The following is a 17619-nucleotide window of genomic DNA, read 5'->3' on the forward strand; positions in this document are numbered from 1 at the left end:
CCGAATGAAGTGCCAGAAATTCATTGTCTAGTATCAGATTTCTGTTGAGCACCAGCTTCTGTCACCTGCAGGTGATGTGTCACAGTTTTAAGATGTAGCAATGTAAGTTCTTTAAACAAAAGTTTTGTCAATCTTCTCCCAATTAATGAGCAATAGGACAAGAGGAAGTGGCCTCAAGTTGTATCAGGGGAGGTTGAGGCTGGATATAAGAAAGATTTCTTCACAGAAAGGTTGTCAAGCATTGGAACAGGCTGCCCAGGGAAGCAGTTGATTCAAAGTCCCTGGAGATATTTAAAAGATGTGTAGATGTGGCATTTTGGGACAGGGTTTAGTGGTGGACTTGGCAGTGCTGGGTTAGTGGTTGGGCATGATGATCTTAAAGGTCTTTTCCAACCTAAACAAGTCTCTGGAACCCTAGAATGTGTGGAATTCTATGATTCCACAGATAATGCCAAGCAGCTACTGTTTTCCTCATCTCATGGATAAAACAGCTCTGTGGCTGGAAGCACTGTGGGTGAGCTCTTGGGACTTCCTGCATGTGAAGCCATTACAAAATTTCCTCTTATAGCTGGAACCTGGTCATGAAGAAAAAAAAAAGTTAATTACTGAAATAAGAAGAGTTGACTATTTAATTATTCAGGCTGTTTATGAGGTCAGTTTTTCCACAGTTTTTCCTGAGAGCTGACAAAGAGGGAGAAGAGCAAACATACTGCACTTCATTCTCATTCTGGTTGAAGGTTTGTGATTAATCACTGTCAGCTGCCTTTAATGGTTAAGGTGCAGAGCACAGGGCTATTACAAGATCATGTTTTGATAGCCTTTAACTCTAGAGCTCTGCTTTGGTTTCTTCCACATAAGTTGGAGAAATTGCTGTGAGAAGGAGGGATATCAAAATTTCTCAGTGTGTCCTGAGGAGAAGAGAATCTGTGCCGGCTTATTAGACAGCTCAGGTAAGAGGCCTGCTTTGGGGTCTGTACTTCCATCCCATGGCACAGCAAATACCTAAACAGAAGAATAAAAAAACTTTTACATTACTAATGGAGCAGATACAGTCAAGGCTAGTTGCCTTGACTGTATCTAAATTCAAATTAAAAAAAAAAAAAAGAGAGGACCCATTTTCATGTAAAGAAAAATCCCCCACCCTAACTCTAAATCTGCATGGCCCAGAGCCTCTTGCTGCTGGGGCACCTTGTTGTAGCCACTTCCTCTCCCTGTTCTGGTGACCCTGGCATCCTGTTGGTTGCCGGATGGCAGCTCTCTCAGGGAGACTCTCTATCTTTAACGTGAAGCAGCTGTGATTTTCACCAAGGCCACTGTACACAGACCAGAACAGAGCCAAATGAGGGCTCTTGTTGCTTGTTTTACTCCTCTGTTCTTGGCTGTGTTATCCCCCAGTACCTGGGCTCACTCACTGCTCACAAACATGTGCTTTTAAAGTATCCCAAGCTCCAGAAAGCTGGTGATGTATAGCACATCCTAAGGAAAGATTTGCCTCTGTTCAAAAACCTTCCTGACCTCATGACTGAAGAAGAACAAAATAATGTATTAACAAAAACATGGTTCACTGCCAAAGAAAAGGAGTTCCTGTAAGAACTGAAACAATAAATCTCCTCTGTACTGAACTCCCAGAGGGAGTATGTTGTGTTTCCTCCTGTTCTTTATCAAAGTCCCCAAAATAAGCAGGAATGGGCAGTGACCAGGCACAGTTCACCACACACCTTTTTCCATGGAGTAATTAAGGCCTGCCTCAGAGTGAGAGCACTCCCTGCCCAGCTGCATAAGGGAGAGCTGACAGAACTACTGCCACTACCACCAAGTATGAAGCTCTTGGGGACTGCCTTCTTTTCCCTTGCTGTACTGTGTGTTTGCACTGTAGGAGGTAAGTTCTTTGGCTTTTTTGGATAGACTTGTCACATCTCTCTAGTGGTTTGTGAACAAAAGCTCAGCTGTCAATCGCTGGGTGCTTTTTTTTCATTTCTACTGCAGTGATTGAAAGACTGTGTTGGAGGAGAAGGTACTAACTGGCATTTGAGTTATATGTGTTCTGTGAAAAACTTTCCTGCCATTGTATTTTTGTGACAGCTTTCTTTCTAGGTGTCATGAAGCTCCTAAATCTGAGAGGAGTCAAAAGCAGAGGTGTATTTACAAAAGTTTTTAGTTCTGTTTTTCTTCTACATGTTTAAGCATTTTTTGCAAAGATGGCTTTAAGGAAGGAATTGAAATGACTGAAAGATTTTGCAATCTTTGCTCTTGCAAATTAGATCCATCCTGATAGATTTTTATCTGGCACTATGCCAGCAATAAATTTGGCCAATAGTGTCTCTCAGAAATGATCTTAGTTTTGACCCCAAAGATATAGCAGCTTACAACATTTATCAAGTGTCAGATAATGAGGGGTGCAAGCCTAGGGGTTATACTGGTTACTGGGTACAATATCTTTTAGATATGGTTCTTATATGCACACATTTAATACAGCTTTTGGTGTTCAGGTGATCACTGAACTGATGTTTTCATTATTCTTCAGCTTGAAAAATCATGGTTTTAAAATGAAATTACCTAGTAAAACCTGAAAGGATGAAAGAAACTGCAACAAGGGCCAGAGTCTCTCATCACCTTTGTCAAGAGATACATTTGAAGAAAAATCTGCCTTTTATCTGTACTTTCATTTCCCGTCTCTCTGGGCTAAAACTTCCACAAATGCCTGAAAAGGATATATTGACCAGAACCAGAAAGTTTGATAATACTAGATTAGCTGATTAAATGAAGTTAATCAACTTTTAGTCAGGTTACGTGTTGGAGTCCTTTGTGGTGTATCTTATGCTATTGCTTGGGCTCATTGCTGTTGAGAAAACAGATCAATAAAGGAGATTAAAAATAAGCCTGTGCCACAGAAGGAACTGCTTTTAAAATTATGTTAAGTAAGTACAAGCCCCAAAAGCTTGTGTTGAAGTACTATTTATTCTCTGTCTGCTACTCCTAGTAAAAATAGTCTTCCTGTCATTGTCAAAGCTTTAATTTCACAAGTTCTGAAAAGCAAAGTGGAGTTGCATCAAAAAGAGCATATTTAACACAACAGTCCATAAAGCTTACCAGAAAGCAACATGCAAAGGTGGGAGGAATCCTACTAATTTTGTACAATCCTTTCTTAAAAAAGGATTCTCCCTCCTCTGCGTGATATGAACATAGCAGAACTGATGACAGTGAATAAGCAGGTTTTATATATGATACGTTTGTTCTGAACAATTTTGGTTCTGTGAAAACAGAAAGAAAAAAGTAATTTTTAACACTTAATTGCAAGGTAGATGTGGTAGGGAAATTCTGTTGGTAAATTCACATTAGAAAATGAAGAACATTTATGGGGAAATTTGGAGTATGTTTTTACCTGCCTTGTGAAAGTAAAGTCACATGCTCTGGTCAAGCTTGTTTCAGGCAGCCCCATGCATCAACCTGTTAAGAGAGAAGTGGTTTTATTGTCTGTTGTGTATTTGGATTTTCACTTTTTGTGATCTCTAAAGTACTCTGGTCATCTGGACAGTAACAGCAGAATCATGTAATCTGAAACTGAGAGGTGATGGTGAGGAGACTCACACCAGTCTCCCTTTTTTAAGCATTGGAGACAACAACAAGACTTTTCTTCAGCTGTTTTTAGTATTTTAAAATTACAATCAGTAATCTTTAGAGAAGGTCAAATCACACCCTGGTGTTTTAATACTTCCTCCCCCAGGTTTTGGAGTAGTTTGCCTCCAAAGCTCACAAAGACAAATGTGTGGGCTTCGAGTGCTACACACAGGGTGCTTGTTTGTGTATCTTTTGCATATCATACAGAAGTAGACTAGGACATTTCCACTGTGGTTAGTAAAGAACACACCTGGTCTCCTGTGAGTCTTCCAGATTTCATGCTTTGTCTTCAGCTGTATGCTCATAGTGCTTTTCTGTGCATTTTTCTAACTTTTCTTGGGATCTTTCATCCTCAAAAGCTCCTAATGTTTTGGTGGAGTCTGCCCTGTGTCAGCACATCACTAGAGGCTTCCACAGATGTAGAAGCTGATGGCCCCCTGACAACTTGTTCCTCCTACCTAGACTTTTCTCAACCCCCTGGGAGTTAAATGTCGTGCTTAAAACAGGAGTTCTTTCTTGTTCATCTCAAGGTGTTCAGTTCTCCTGGCATATTGGCCTTATTCTTACCTGCTCCAAAATGTAGCTCAAATAAGAATGGTTTCTAGGTTGGTTTGTAGCATTTTCAGCTTTAAACAGGCAGCACTGGAATATGTCAAAAAATACAATGTCAAATTATAGTGCTCAAATATGAATGCTCTTGAGTCTGCCTTAGGATGTAATTACTTTAAAAATGTGTAAAGGTGAACTTTTTTCCTTCTAAAAGATCAGAGGAGAAGCCTTGGCATGTGCTTATAATGTAAGTGCTTAGATGTTGCATCTTTCTGTGCCTTGGTCTTGGAATACAGCAGGGCTGTGGCTGCAGAACGCAGCAAACATCCTCCCCAAAGTGCTGGTAGCACAGCATCCTTCTCACCCTGGCTCCAGGCCGGTCTCTTGCAGAAATGATGGCAGACGAGAGTGGGCTGTGCTCTTCCTGGCATGGGGCTGGACCTCTGAGCAGAGGAGCTGGAATGAATCACCTCACGTTGGACACGTCCAGAGGTGGGCTTTTAACGCCCGATTGCTCACCCCTGTTGACAGCCAGAAGTAGCTTTATCCGAGTGCTCTACCGAAGTTGATGGCACTACAAAGAAACAAGGGTGTTTTTCTTTTTTCAAAGGGAGGAGCAAACCTTGGCATTGAGAGTTCGGTCCAAATGCCCCTGAAGTAATTTGGAGCTGCTGCATTTCACCGTGGATCAGCCCTAAAATACGAGTTTCCCAGCCCCCTTCCTCGTTAAGGGGACGCTGTGTAGTGTCCCGAGCCTACGGCACAGCTGATGAATCCTGACTCCCAGGCTGATAGCTTGAGAAAAGTTCCACTAAGCCAGGGCTCGTGTAGTAATTACACACATTTGCAGCTGTCTGAACGCTGCTCTTGTTGATGTAAATTAAAGGAGATGGATAGTCTTTTCCTTTCCGTCTTCTGTGCTCTCCACTCACAAGTCTTCAAGTATTTTAAAAATTAAGTTTTAAAATTAAATACTGACTAAACTGTTTGGAGCAGTAAAAGCTTTCGAGAATGGTCTCACCTCAATCTAGGTTATCATTCACATTTGTTCTTTGGACAACCAGCAGGAAACAGACTGTCCAAGCTGGATCATTGTCTCATTTCTGAAAATCTGAGAAATGTGAATAGGCTTTATATATTGCTTCCTTACACCTTTAACTTGCTCGAGCCAAAACTTTGGATGTCTTGAGGATTTGCCTGTTGTGAAAAAATAGTTGCATTTGGTGCTTTCAATGTTTCTAGTAGTTTGCCAAGACTACTTTGTCAAAAATCAAATCATACTGCTGGACCTTATGATAGCCTTTAATGGAATATTGAATTTTATTCCTGTGCATTTTTTTTTTTTTTTTTTTTTTTCCCCTACTGCCATACTCCTTTAATTCTTTAGATTCTTTCCATATTGGGGCAGGTTTTGCCTAATGGATTTTAAAGGTGTATTTATTACCAAACAGAAGAAAACTGCATGTTGTATCCCCAAAGCTGAAAGCAAGTTTACTGCATTTACTGAGGATAGAAGCAGATGGCTTGATACCTGCTTGGTTATGATTTACAGCCAAAATAAATGGAAACTGAATGTGAAGGGCAAGTTGCCTACAGCATTCAGCTCCAAACCTGGGAATACATAAAGCTGTATAACACGCCCAAAAATTGGTTGTCTCTGCTGAAAATTTGCAAGAATGTTTCCTCTTTTCTTTAGCTGACTGTTTTTTATCTGTATTAAAACCTACAGTTCTTATTAATCTTTACTGGTTTATAAATTAGGAAAAAAGATCTGCTGAGGCTTGGTTTGGTTTTGTGGGTTTTTTTTCCTGAATAGGAAAGTACCTCGAATTTGGACTCAGATTGTTTATACATGTGAGTCCTATATGGAAAAACCTGATTAAGCAAGTTTTTGGGTTGAAGTTTTTTGGGTGGGCTTTTTTTTTTTTTTTTCCCTTTGTTTTGGTGGTTTTTTGTTTTGTGTTTGGGTTTGTTTGTTTGTTTTTGTTCTATAATTTGTACTGCAAAAGTACAAATTGAAAATAATTTTAAAGAAACTCTTAACCCTGGGATGGGAGTGCTTTTAACTCATACTAATTGACAGCCAGGCTAAGTTCAACATGTAATATCTCGTTGAAAAACCATTATTTTTATTTATGGCCCTTATGAAGGGGGGAGAGGTTTGTAATTTTTGCTGCAGCAAGTCAAGGAAGACTCCATAATGAGTTTATTTTGCAATTCTGTAAACAGAGAGACAAAGTTGGATTTGTGTGAGGCAGGTGTTATTTCCAAGTATAAGTCAAGAATTAAAGACCTGGCTCCTTTAGAAGACAAACATCTACTTTTGGTTTCAACTAGCACTTTAAAAATGGATTTCCCTATTAAAATCAATTTCTCTTTAAAACAGAAGGGTCAAAGCCCTGATTTGCACTGTGTTCTTCCCTGCAACTCGTTGTTCTAGCAGCTGACGTATCAGGTAGCGATGCCTTGGCACTCCTCTTGTGAAAATGGATCCTTGGATGCTCTAACAGTGACGTGTGGTATCAGCCAGACCTACCTGCGATAGGAAAAGGGGTTTGACACCATTTAATGATGTTGTCTCCACCCTGTGCTTTCTGGCCCTACCTCCCCGTGTGAGAAGACTGAGCTGATGATCACTTGCTGATAGGGTGACTTGGAATAAAATTCAGCAACTGTGATCTGCTGGGGGGTTGTAGGAAGCCCTCTGCTGCCACCCACACATGTACTAGAGGCTGGTCTGGAAAGGTCCAAATGAATTTCAAAATACTTTTTTTCTCAGCAGTCAGAGTAGCCAACAAGCCCTTTCAGGCCAAACTAACTAGCTGATGTTCCAGAGGTCATGTTTCAAATTAGGGACAGGGCAAGGATTTTCTGACTGCTCTTATGTGGAAAGTGGATGCTTGCCTTTGGTACAAGTGCAAATTCTATCCTGTTTATCAGTAGTTCAGTAGAGTAGCTTTACAAAAATTTTGAACCCCGTTTTGTTTTGTTTTCAATGGCAGTAAGGTGCTTCTGGGTGTTAGCTGCATGTTGTAGATAGCAATGCCTCTCAGGTTTCTGAAACCACAGAGCAGGTGGCACATAATTTTGCAACACATTTATCTGCTGTAACCATTCTGCCTTATCACTCTGACAAAATTATGTCTTTTGCTGGGATGGGAGCACTACACCAGCCTTGCTGTCTGAAGATTTCTACAAGATAAGTAATCATTCTAAAAAGTACATTCAGTTTGCCTTAATGGTGTGATTTCTCAGTGTGGTACTTGGTTTGAGGAGTGTCAGTATAACTTTAGGGTTAAATCAGTTAACATAATGATATTAATGAGATATTTATGCTTCCTGCAGATTTCTTCTTTCATAATCTTTAGCAGGCGATAAATGTTGGTTTTGGGCTTGAGAAATTTGGCTATTGAAGCAACAGCTGATAAGAATGGCAAAAGCTTTGGATTTTTGTTGCTCTGAGGAAAACAGTGCCAGGATATTTACTAACCTTCCTGGCCAATTTGCATTATTTTCCTCTGTAAAATACTTATTTGTTGAGATGGCTTTACATTGCATATTAATTACTTGAAGTGACTAGAACCCCATATATTCCTTAATTTTTTTATCACTTTTCCTACTTTTTCTCATGCTCAACAGGTTTTATTTGAAATATAATGTCGATAACGTTTTAATCATTATTATATTGGTGCTATCTATCCCATTGTGAGGATAGACTGAAATCGTCTTTCCTAGACAGATGGAATAAAATTCCTCCTCCTCTCAGCATGAGTTATGTATCACAGCAATATAGATTATATAAATATAGGTGTTTGCAAACTCATTCAAAGGCTATAAAAGCAAAAATATCACCAAATATTTCTAGACAAAATGGCAAAAATAGGTGATGGTTACTCTGCAAAGAAATGTGAAATTCAAATACTTTCACCCAAACTCCTGGTCTCCTGTCCAGCAGAGAGGGGCAGCTTTTGACATGATACATGGCTAATGCTTCCATGGTCAAAGTACACAAAAGAAAAAAAATTGGGGGTTTTCTTTACCCAGGAATTCTAGACACTCTGAAACTCCTGCCAAGTTGTCAAACCTTATCTACCCCTAACTCCTACAGATGTTCATAAAGTCAGAAATCTGTGGTGTATTGAAGGAAGTGTTTGGCACCAGTGTGCAATTCCATTGTTGTTACTCATTCTTGCACAGGGCTGTTAAAATCTCTTTCTGAAAACTATTGAATTCTTTGAATTATGGAGCTTTCTGGACATCCTATGGAGTCCAGATGGAGTCTGGACATCTTCTGTTTTGACTCACATCACATAACCCTTGGGAGTTGTAGCTTCACCAAAGGCTGGCTCCCCAGAGAGGCTCTTCCAGCAGAGCAATTCTAGGTTTTCTTTAGGATGGTTTTTTCTTTTAAGAGTGGTTTATAAATATATTTGCTGTTATTCAGGAGACAGCAAATGTATTTAAGAAACTGTTGGGCTTGCAGTTCTCACTAGCTTTCAACATGGGGGGGAAAAAAAAAAAAAAAGAACTTTCTTGAGATCTATGCCAAATAACCCAATCCCTGAGATGTGCAAGGAAAGGACACCACACATATACTAGAGGCGAAAAATCCTCCCAGTGCATGGTGTTTTTTTGGTTCTCTGCACATTTTATCCTGTCTAGTTCAAATGGCTCTGAAGGATTTCACTACTTTTGCAAGCCATTCCCTGTGTTAATGGAGTCATGTGGCTGACATGTCTTAATGCTCTTGAATTTAGGTGAACTAGTGCACAATTTATCTTACTGGCTTAGAGATGCTTTCTTGTAATGCACTGTCTGCTTCTTCCCTAATTGCTTTCACCTTGCATTTCCAAGAGCTAGTGGAAACTGCTGTTTCCAGATGCAAAATGGAAACTGGGGATTGATCATTCATGGGAGGAAAGGTTGAAGAAGAGCAGAAAGGTTTGTGTAGGAATGGAACAGCTTACTCACAACTGTAATTGTAATAGTTGTAATTGTCATGGGGAATACAATTGTTCTAATTGCCGATAAAATTACAAGGGATGTCTACAGCTGTTCACCAGCAAAATGGGATCAGCTCCCAGCCCACCATGGCTTCCCAGTGCACTAACTGGAGCTGGGATTTTGACAGGCCTGAGCATCCTGAATGTGGGCCACTCTGTTCCACTGGGAAGATTTTCCTCAGAGTGGAAGCCAATGTCGCTAATGCAGCAGTTCCCACTGCTCTTTGATAGGGTAAGTCCTCACTGCTGATACTCTGTTTCAAGTGCTCTTTGTGGTAATAACTTCGTTTTTTAAATAGGAATACTTCATTACATAAAGATTTCAGTTTTGCATCTGATCTTAGCAGTTTTATCAGATTGGTAGAAATTCCGAATAACATGTGTATTCCATCTGCTTGGCAGGATACGGATGAGGAGGTCTTCATCAGCTATATGTACCAGTTAGAGAAATGAGATGTTTTCCAAGTCTACCCTTCATCCTTGCATGTAAAGTAACTCCAGTAAGACTGTGCTGCACTCAGGGCTTGCAAAGCCCATTTAGGGCCTTTCCTTTGGGATATTCTGCACCATTTAACCTTTGTTCTAGGCAGTGTGGAAAAGATGAAAAAAAGTCTCAATGGACCATTGAGCATGGAATTGCATTAATTATAGAAGAAATTTACAGTGTTTCCACAGAGTTTTCTGACAGGAACTGTTTTATGATGTTCCAGAGGCTTTCAGAGCTTTGTCAGGAACAGAGTGGCATGGGCGGGTGTGGCTAAAATGGGTGTCTAGGCTGATCCCGGATGTTCTAAAAATAAATACATCATAGCAGACACTGCAGTGACCCTTTCCTGAATTATACAATTAATCATGCTGCTGGAGATGCACTTGGGTCACAAACCCAGCACAGAGCTATGACTTTCCTAACTTCTGCAGCACATTGAAAAGGGGAGCTACTGACTGACCCGGGCTCAGCTTCCGCCCTGGCTGTTTTCTGTCTGCCCTACCCAAACGTGCTCTTTCGTGGGAAACAAAAATAGGCTTGCAAATAGCACGTTAAGGAAAAAGCATTGTAAGCATTACGGTTTGCTCTCTGCCCTCTGGGTGGGGGTGACTTGCACCAACACTCTTATTCCTTCCTATTGCAAGGAAAGGGGCTCTCCTCCATTTCTTTTTCTTCTTCTGCTCACCAACTTTATACCAATATGTATAAAGCCTTCTATATAAAATTGCACCCACTAAGGACATTTTTTCAAATTTATTTAGCTGGACTAACACAAGGGTGAGAGGGGTTGGCAGTTCATGTTCTGTACTATAATATAGTCCTTAGAAACGCCACCTTTTATCTTACACATGGACAAAAAAATATATCACAATCAAAGGGTGGCAATCTGGTAGTTTAAATAGCTTTAAAGGGTTCAATTAAAACCTATTAAATAGTTTTTAACAGGTTTAAATAAAGAGAAGTGCCAAGCTTGGACCTTTCATTCAAGGCAGGCTGGAGTGCTGATGAGCATGCTGAGCACATTTATTGTTCTATGGGGTGCAAACGATGTTCTCATCCCTCTGTAGTACACAGTAATAGAGATATCCACCAAGCTTCACGTGAGCGGAAGGCACGCTGAGAAAGCTTGTGATTAAAAGCCTTTGATAGGGAGTTTGCATTTCTTCTAAGGCAATAAAAATAACCCCTAAAACCAGCTATTTTAGTGCCCAGATTTCTGCATCCACACATGCAGAGAGACAAATCATGCTGTGCTTGGGTTATTTCAAATGCTCAGGAACACAGGGGCACTCATCCAACATTTCTCATGAATGTTTTGAGGACGGGAGCCCTCGACAACCTACAACCATGTCAGCTGGGGCTGTTCCCTGGCAGCTGCCTTGTCAATATTTCTCTGTGCAGCAGGTCCCTGAGCAGGAGCAGTTTGCTGGGTGCTGAGAGCAGGTTTTGTGGGAGCCTTTTGCCTAGGGATAGTAATTCCCAGCAGCTCTTTGCTAGTGTTGGATCATGTTAGCCCCACGCCTGGGTGAGCAGGAGGAGCTCTGGGGCAGTGCTGGCACCAAAGCTGCATTTCCTGCCTTCTCTCTGTTCCCTGCTGGAAAAAATTGTGGCAGCTACCTCCCTTTCCTTCCTCCCCTCAACTCTTGCTGCTGGCTGCCTCCAGCCCACCCAGTTTATGCTTCCTCTGCAGAAACCAAATCCCACATTGCCCCAATTGCTGCTGCCTGTTCCCATGCCACGCAGGTGGAACCCTGTCCCTGTCTCCTTTTCCAGCTTTACGTTTATGCTCTCCCTTCCCTAATGTCCATCTCTTTCACTTGTTTTCAGATGGTTTTGCCTTTTGCAGGGAGAGTGTTATGTGTCTCTGGCCCAGGAGCTTTTTCTCCCTGCCTTTGTGTCTTCCCCTATGCTCATGCCTGTAAGTTTTTCCCCCTCTTTTGCAGCAGGCTGTCTCTGTTGTGTGGCACCAGCCTGCAAACCAGGATCAGAGCAGAGGTCTCTGGAGCTGCAAACCAGCAGCTACAGAGAAGAAGGAAGTTGACTTTAAATGTAAGATCTCCATATGTAGGGTTTGTATAGTATGTTTTTGGTTTGTTGCGGAAGAGAGGGGTGACTGAAAGGAAGGTAACAACTTGGCAAACCGGAGGTGGTTTCCCACCTCCCTAAGGCAGCAGGAATCACAGACTTCCAGCTGGTTGGCATCAGGCAGCAAAGGATGTGGGCTTTCTCCCTGCCTTATGGTTTTAACATTGCCTGTAGTATCTAAACACACCTCACAGGGCTTCACCTCAAAGGTGGCCAGTGTAGCTTTGTTCAGGGCCCGTGTTGTCCTTCCAGCTGCCAATGTAAGAATTTCACAGCAGAGAAAATCCTGAAGTGGAAAATGGTTTATGTTGCAGGAGGCTGCAATAAGAGCTTTTGCAGCCGTGCAAAACCATTGTGAGACCAGTCTGGAAGAACACTTTGCAATGCTGACTTTTGATGGTAGTGAAGTGGCAGTGACCCAGCATGGGGCTGTTACTGGGGACACAGCTTTCCTTTCACCAGGGGCTGTCACAGCCTGAGTGGTTTCGTGCAGGTCCTGTTACAGGCACATCTGAATGTGTGTGTGAGGCATGCCACACTCTGAGCATTGCTTTGCATACTAAAGAAATACAAAAACATGAAGGTTGTGTGTTCTATTGAGTTTAATTCAAATTCATGAAGTTTGCAAATGGCTTTGTTTAATTTAATATCCTTCACTACGCACTTATCTGCTGTGTCAGCTGTTATCAGCTTCGGCCATTCACAGGATTACATCAGAACCCTGGCTCCTATTTGAAATCGCTTATATGACTATAGAAGGAAAATCTTAAGTGCAAGTCCTTACAGATTAAATGAACTAGAAACAGTATTACTTCTGTAAAATTAATTCTTTCTGAAAAAGATATCTGGGGGAAGCTATTCCTTTTTTTTTAAAATAATTATTTCTGGAGTGTTTCATTAATAGTTGTTGTTTTATTATTATTTTTTGATCTTCAAATAGCAAGAAAGGAGTTGATGGTTTCAAACAACACAGTTAAAATTGCACTTAATCCTCTTCCAACAGTACATCTGTATTTTTGTTCTTTGGATAGTGTATGAACCTTTACACAACATGCATTACAAAAAAATTTATCTCAAGGTTTAGGGTAAATGGTCATGCACTGGTAAGAAAGACAAATGAGTAGTGAAAACAGAAACAGGAGAAGTGCAAGAACTGTACTGGACCTGGGGTGAGATCAGATAAGAGAATGCAGAGATGAAGTAGCATTAAATAAAAGAGAAAATGTAACAGACAATAGAGCTCCAAGAGAAGTATAAACAAGTTGTGTACATTGTCAGGCAGCAGCTATTTCTTGGAAACTCTGAGTTCCCAGATCAGTACCAGATTTTCTTACAAGGACAGCTATCAGTTTCTCAAAAAAAAAAACTTTTTTTTTTTTTTATTTTTTTTTTCCCTTTTTTTTTTTTTTTTTTTTTTTTTTAATGAGCTGTACAGTCTTTACATGGGTACTGCTGGAACAGGGGTTACAGGAGGCTCTTTCATGGTCACAAGGGCTTGCAGAATTATCATGGGCTAGAAAGAGATCACTATTTATTCCTTATGGTATGGAAAAACAGAAGTCAAAATATCAACTTCAACTTTTCCATGACTTGTGTGTAGTTGCAAGGGCCCAGGGTCGCACAAAAAACCATAAAATCCTGAAAGTGGGTAGGTTTAGATTAGATATTAGGAAGAAATTTTTTACTAGAATTAGAGCAGAATTAGTTAGAGTGGTGAGGTACTGGAACGGGTTGCCATGGGAAGCTGTGGATGCTTTTTCCCTGGAAGTGTTCAAGACAATACTGGATGAGCTCTGAGCAAAAGGTCTAGTGGAAGATGACCCTGCCAGCAGCAGGGAGGTTGGACCTAGATGATCTTTAAGATCCCTTCTAACCCAAACCACCCTGTGATTCTATGACAATACATAATAGACAAAGAACATAAACAACTCTGGCTTCTGCTTTATAACCCTGAAGCAAGGAATGATCATGTGCAGGTTTCCTCAGGACACCTCTTTGGTAATTGTTCCCAGGTACAGTCTATAGATAATTGGTCAGGTTTTGAGTGGGAAGAAATTACATCCTCATCAGCAAAATGGTTAAAACACCAGCTTCTGGCTGTTGTGCCAACAGTTTGACACAGGCACTGAAATACCTGCAGAGTTTATAGTCCAAATTTCCCTTGTCCATTACCTCTCGTTCAAACGTCAGTGGACATAAGTTTATTCCTTTGTCTTGGCTGCAGCTCCTCACCTACTGACTGCTGTGGTTGTGTCTTCCATCAATACTTCCCTCTCTAGGCTGAACAAATGCAATTTTTGTAACCCTTCCTGAGAGGTTATTTTTCTCTAGACTTCTGATTACTTTTATGGTTCTCTGCTAACTCCCCACCTCCAGGAATTCACATCCTTCTTAACACCCTTCTGAAGCTGGACCATGTACTTCATCAGAATGAAAGGATTTTAACCATGTGGTTTTATCTAGCTAGTGCAACGTCAAGTGAAAGAGATGCCAAACAGGCTGTTCCACTTGTTATCTGTAACAATAGTGACTTTTCCATAAAAATAATTTATTTTCAAAGTTAGACATTGATGCCAAACCAGACAGCACTTAAATTCAGTAATTTGTGTAATGAATATAATCAATTTATATGTTGAACAATCTATTAATCTTTAAAAGTGCTTTTGCTTTGGCATTCAGCTTTGTATTATCTGTTTCATGTAGTGTTTTAAACTCTGAGGTTTGTGACCTGTGGTATCCTGTAGGGTATAAACAGAAGTACTGATATCATAACATGCAATCGTTCCTTTCTTTTATCTGTCCTGATTATTGCAATAACAGGCACCTAATTAACACAAGATCAGAACCTGTTTATCTTTCTAGTGTAAAGGTAAAATAATAAGAGAAAGAGAGAGAGAAAAGGTTATGAGAATTCCAAGCTCAGATCTTAGAGACTGAAGCCTACATCAAAAGCTGCAGTCTGAGGACAGTTGTGGCCATCGGTCAGTCCTGTCTAAATTCAATAACCCCTTCTGAATTTAAAAGAGAAAAGTAAGTTCAGTGTTTCAGTTCATCCATTTTGAAATCTGAAGACCAATGCTTTCATTTTAGAACAAATATACCATTTATACCCAACCTAGGAAAGAAAACAAATGTATTTTCTGTGAACCTGGAAAAAACAAAAACAGAAAAAACAAACAAACAAAAACCCAAAAACAAAAACACAAACAAACAAAAACCAAAAAACCCCACCCCACGGGCTACAACAGTTACTCTCTTTTCAGTTTGGTTTTTGTGGTTTGTCACATGTTCTTGGATCTCTTCTTAATTCCTTCATACATTTCCCTGTGACCCTGTCTTACTGTCTCTAGACCTTTCTGCCCTTTCTTCTTCCTCTCTTGTAATGTTTCTCCCAGTCTGGATTTCTTCTTGCCTTATTATCTGCTTTAAGACGTGTTTGGGTTGTTGTTTGTTTTTTTTTTTTCTTTTTGGATCTTACCACCAGCAGCAGCCCCCCTTTATTCAGCAGTGTTGTGTCTGAGACCCCTTTTAGCTCCATGTGTGTTCTCCAGACACAAGGGTGCTGCATCACGGGTCGCCTGTGCTCTTTTTGCTGGGTTTATTGCCAGCAAACAGAGCAAATGGCAGTGGTTGCTGTGTGGGAACAACTGCTGAGTAGATTTTGGCAATTCCTGCATCAGAGTACATCCATGTGCTCTCACGTCAAAGGGATCACTGCATTCCAGTTTGCTAAAAAACAGGCAGTTGTAATGTAACTTAGTTGTCCATCATCTGAGGCTGCAGCCAACCTGATAGGAGCAGAAAAAGGAATATTTCTGTCCCTCTCTTTGTCTATCAGCAATCTCTAATGGTGAAAATTGTTTTCTCTATCATTTTTTGATCTCTTGCTTTTATCTCCCATAGGATTCTCCTTAGCTACAATTTAACATTGCAAATAAGAGCATAATAAGCCACTAGTTCTATCATATCCTCTAATCAAACAGTTCCCCCCCAACAATCCTGTCAATTTTTAAACCTTTTTGCGTGATGTTTTCAACTTATTTTTAAAGTATACTTAATTATTCACCATTTTAAAAAAGCCAATTAATTCATAACACACTATTTTACTCTGTTAATTGAATCTACCTTAGTTTATCTCTAACCTGTGATAAAATCAACAAATAGTGAGTCATAATAAAACTGTGACTTATATTCACATTTCTTTGTAGTTTTGAGGAAACCTTGGCCTATCAACATGGTTATTAAATGGAACACCTTTAAAGGATGAATAATCTAAGTATTTCAATGAGCCTCCTACAAAGTCATGCTGAGTTAGAGGAAGAGTTTTGGAAGAGTGAGTTTGGGAACGAGCTGATTGGCCAGCTAGTACATTTTGCTGGCATTACAGACATGGTAGCTACTGAGATATGTTAAAACAAAACCATATGAAATGTAGGCACTGTTGAAAAAACATTCTGTTCGGGTGCTGTGGCCTTGTGGTGTGGGGGATTACAGGAGCTTTGTCAGCAGCACATAATGAGAACAAGGAGATGGAAAAATGCTTTCTGTTAGGGAAACAAGATTGCCTCTAGGTCTCTCTGGATAAAATTTGTTTCCCAAGTATTCCAAGTGTGGGCTATGAAGCATTACTCTGACTGGGTAACCAAATGGCAGGAAAACCTGTGTTTTAAATGCTGTGTGCTCGAGTCTGTGCGTGGTGTGACTGTGTCCACGTGTTCTGGGGACTAGAGCTGGGGCAGCAGCAGGCCCTTAGGGGACTCATTTAATTTTATAGAGGATATGCCCATGTCAATCTGGGCCATGTACTACAGCAAGGCATTATGGAGACAACAGCACACCTGGAAAATATGCCCAAGAAAGTGGGGCTCACTGGGAAGGGGCTGAGACCCGTTAGAAACATGCAGCTGCCAAGAGGGCTGCTTGGAGAAGAATTGTAAGGGCTCATCTGGTTAGACCTTGATACATTTACGCAGAACCCCTGCAATTGTATTATGTGGTTTTTTTATTTTTTCCCCAGGTTAGATCTGTGGCTCTTGCAGGCTTCCGGTGGTGCTCATGAAATGTTAATCAGAGTGCAGTACACTGAGCAAAGGGAACAAAACTGACTGTTCTGCCCTGTAGCCAAAAAAAGAGAGAATGCCAGCAGATATTACCATGAATGGAGTCACACAAGAATACTGACATGCTGTCCTGACTCAGTTTAGCATGTCTGTATTACAGCATGCTAACGCAGCCTGACAGGATGTCACGCTTCAAACCTGACAGCACATGGGGATTAGCCTGTGCCATTTTCCTCTCCCATTCAGTTACAGTTGATCTATTCCTCCACAAATATACCCATACTTGTTTCACAGCAGCCTAAAATGGTTGAGAAGTGCCTGTTTCTGAATCAGTGCAGCTTTTTCACCCCCTCCAACACCCCCTAACTTCTTTTAGTAGAAAAATTTGAACACGACAGCAATTAGACTGAAAATCTTGTCTGAAGCCAAAACACTTTTTGAGTTATGATGAAACAACCTTGCAACACAGTAACTAGAGACAGAAATTATTTAGCTTTTTGTTTGTTGAAGTTTCTTTTTTTGCGTGATTTATTTGTTTTGAAATATTGAAGAGCTACCTACTAATGACCTTTTAAGACTGGCATCATTTACAGAAGCAAAACCCCAATAGCTGGAGCACTGTGTTGAGGGCAATGGGGAAAGTCAATATTTTAATGTGATGCTTCTTGAGCTGTGTTCTGGGAATTCTCCTCTTCTTCTCACATTTAGGGATCAGGGTGATGCTGAAAAGCCCTCCTGAAGTGCTTGTACTAGCCAGAGAGCTAGTACTGTTTTGTTATTTCAAGGCAGGAGAAGGGCTGCTTACCCCTGTGGCCAG

At 40.6% G+C, this 17619-nt stretch overlaps 1 protein-coding gene across 2 annotated transcripts in view; it reads left to right on the forward strand.

The window, feature by feature from the left end:
* The first annotated feature begins 1663 nt into the window (after positions 1–1663).
* The window catches only part of EMCN (endomucin), a 53122-nt gene continuing 37166 nt past the window's right edge, over positions 1664–17619 (forward strand). The window contains exon 1 of one of the 2 annotated variants that reach the window (XM_040065466.2): positions 1664–1879. In XM_040065466.2, coding sequence (XP_039921400.1) covers positions 1819–1879 — 61 coding nt within the window. In that variant the 5' untranslated portion in view covers positions 1664–1818. The remainder of the gene's footprint in view (positions 1880–17619) is intronic. The other variant, XM_040065465.2, reaches the window with a different exon arrangement.

This window comes from Hirundo rustica, chromosome 5 (genome assembly GCF_015227805.2).
Source record: "Hirundo rustica isolate bHirRus1 chromosome 5, bHirRus1.pri.v3, whole genome shotgun sequence".
NCBI lineage: Eukaryota > Metazoa > Chordata > Aves > Passeriformes > Hirundinidae > Hirundo > Hirundo rustica.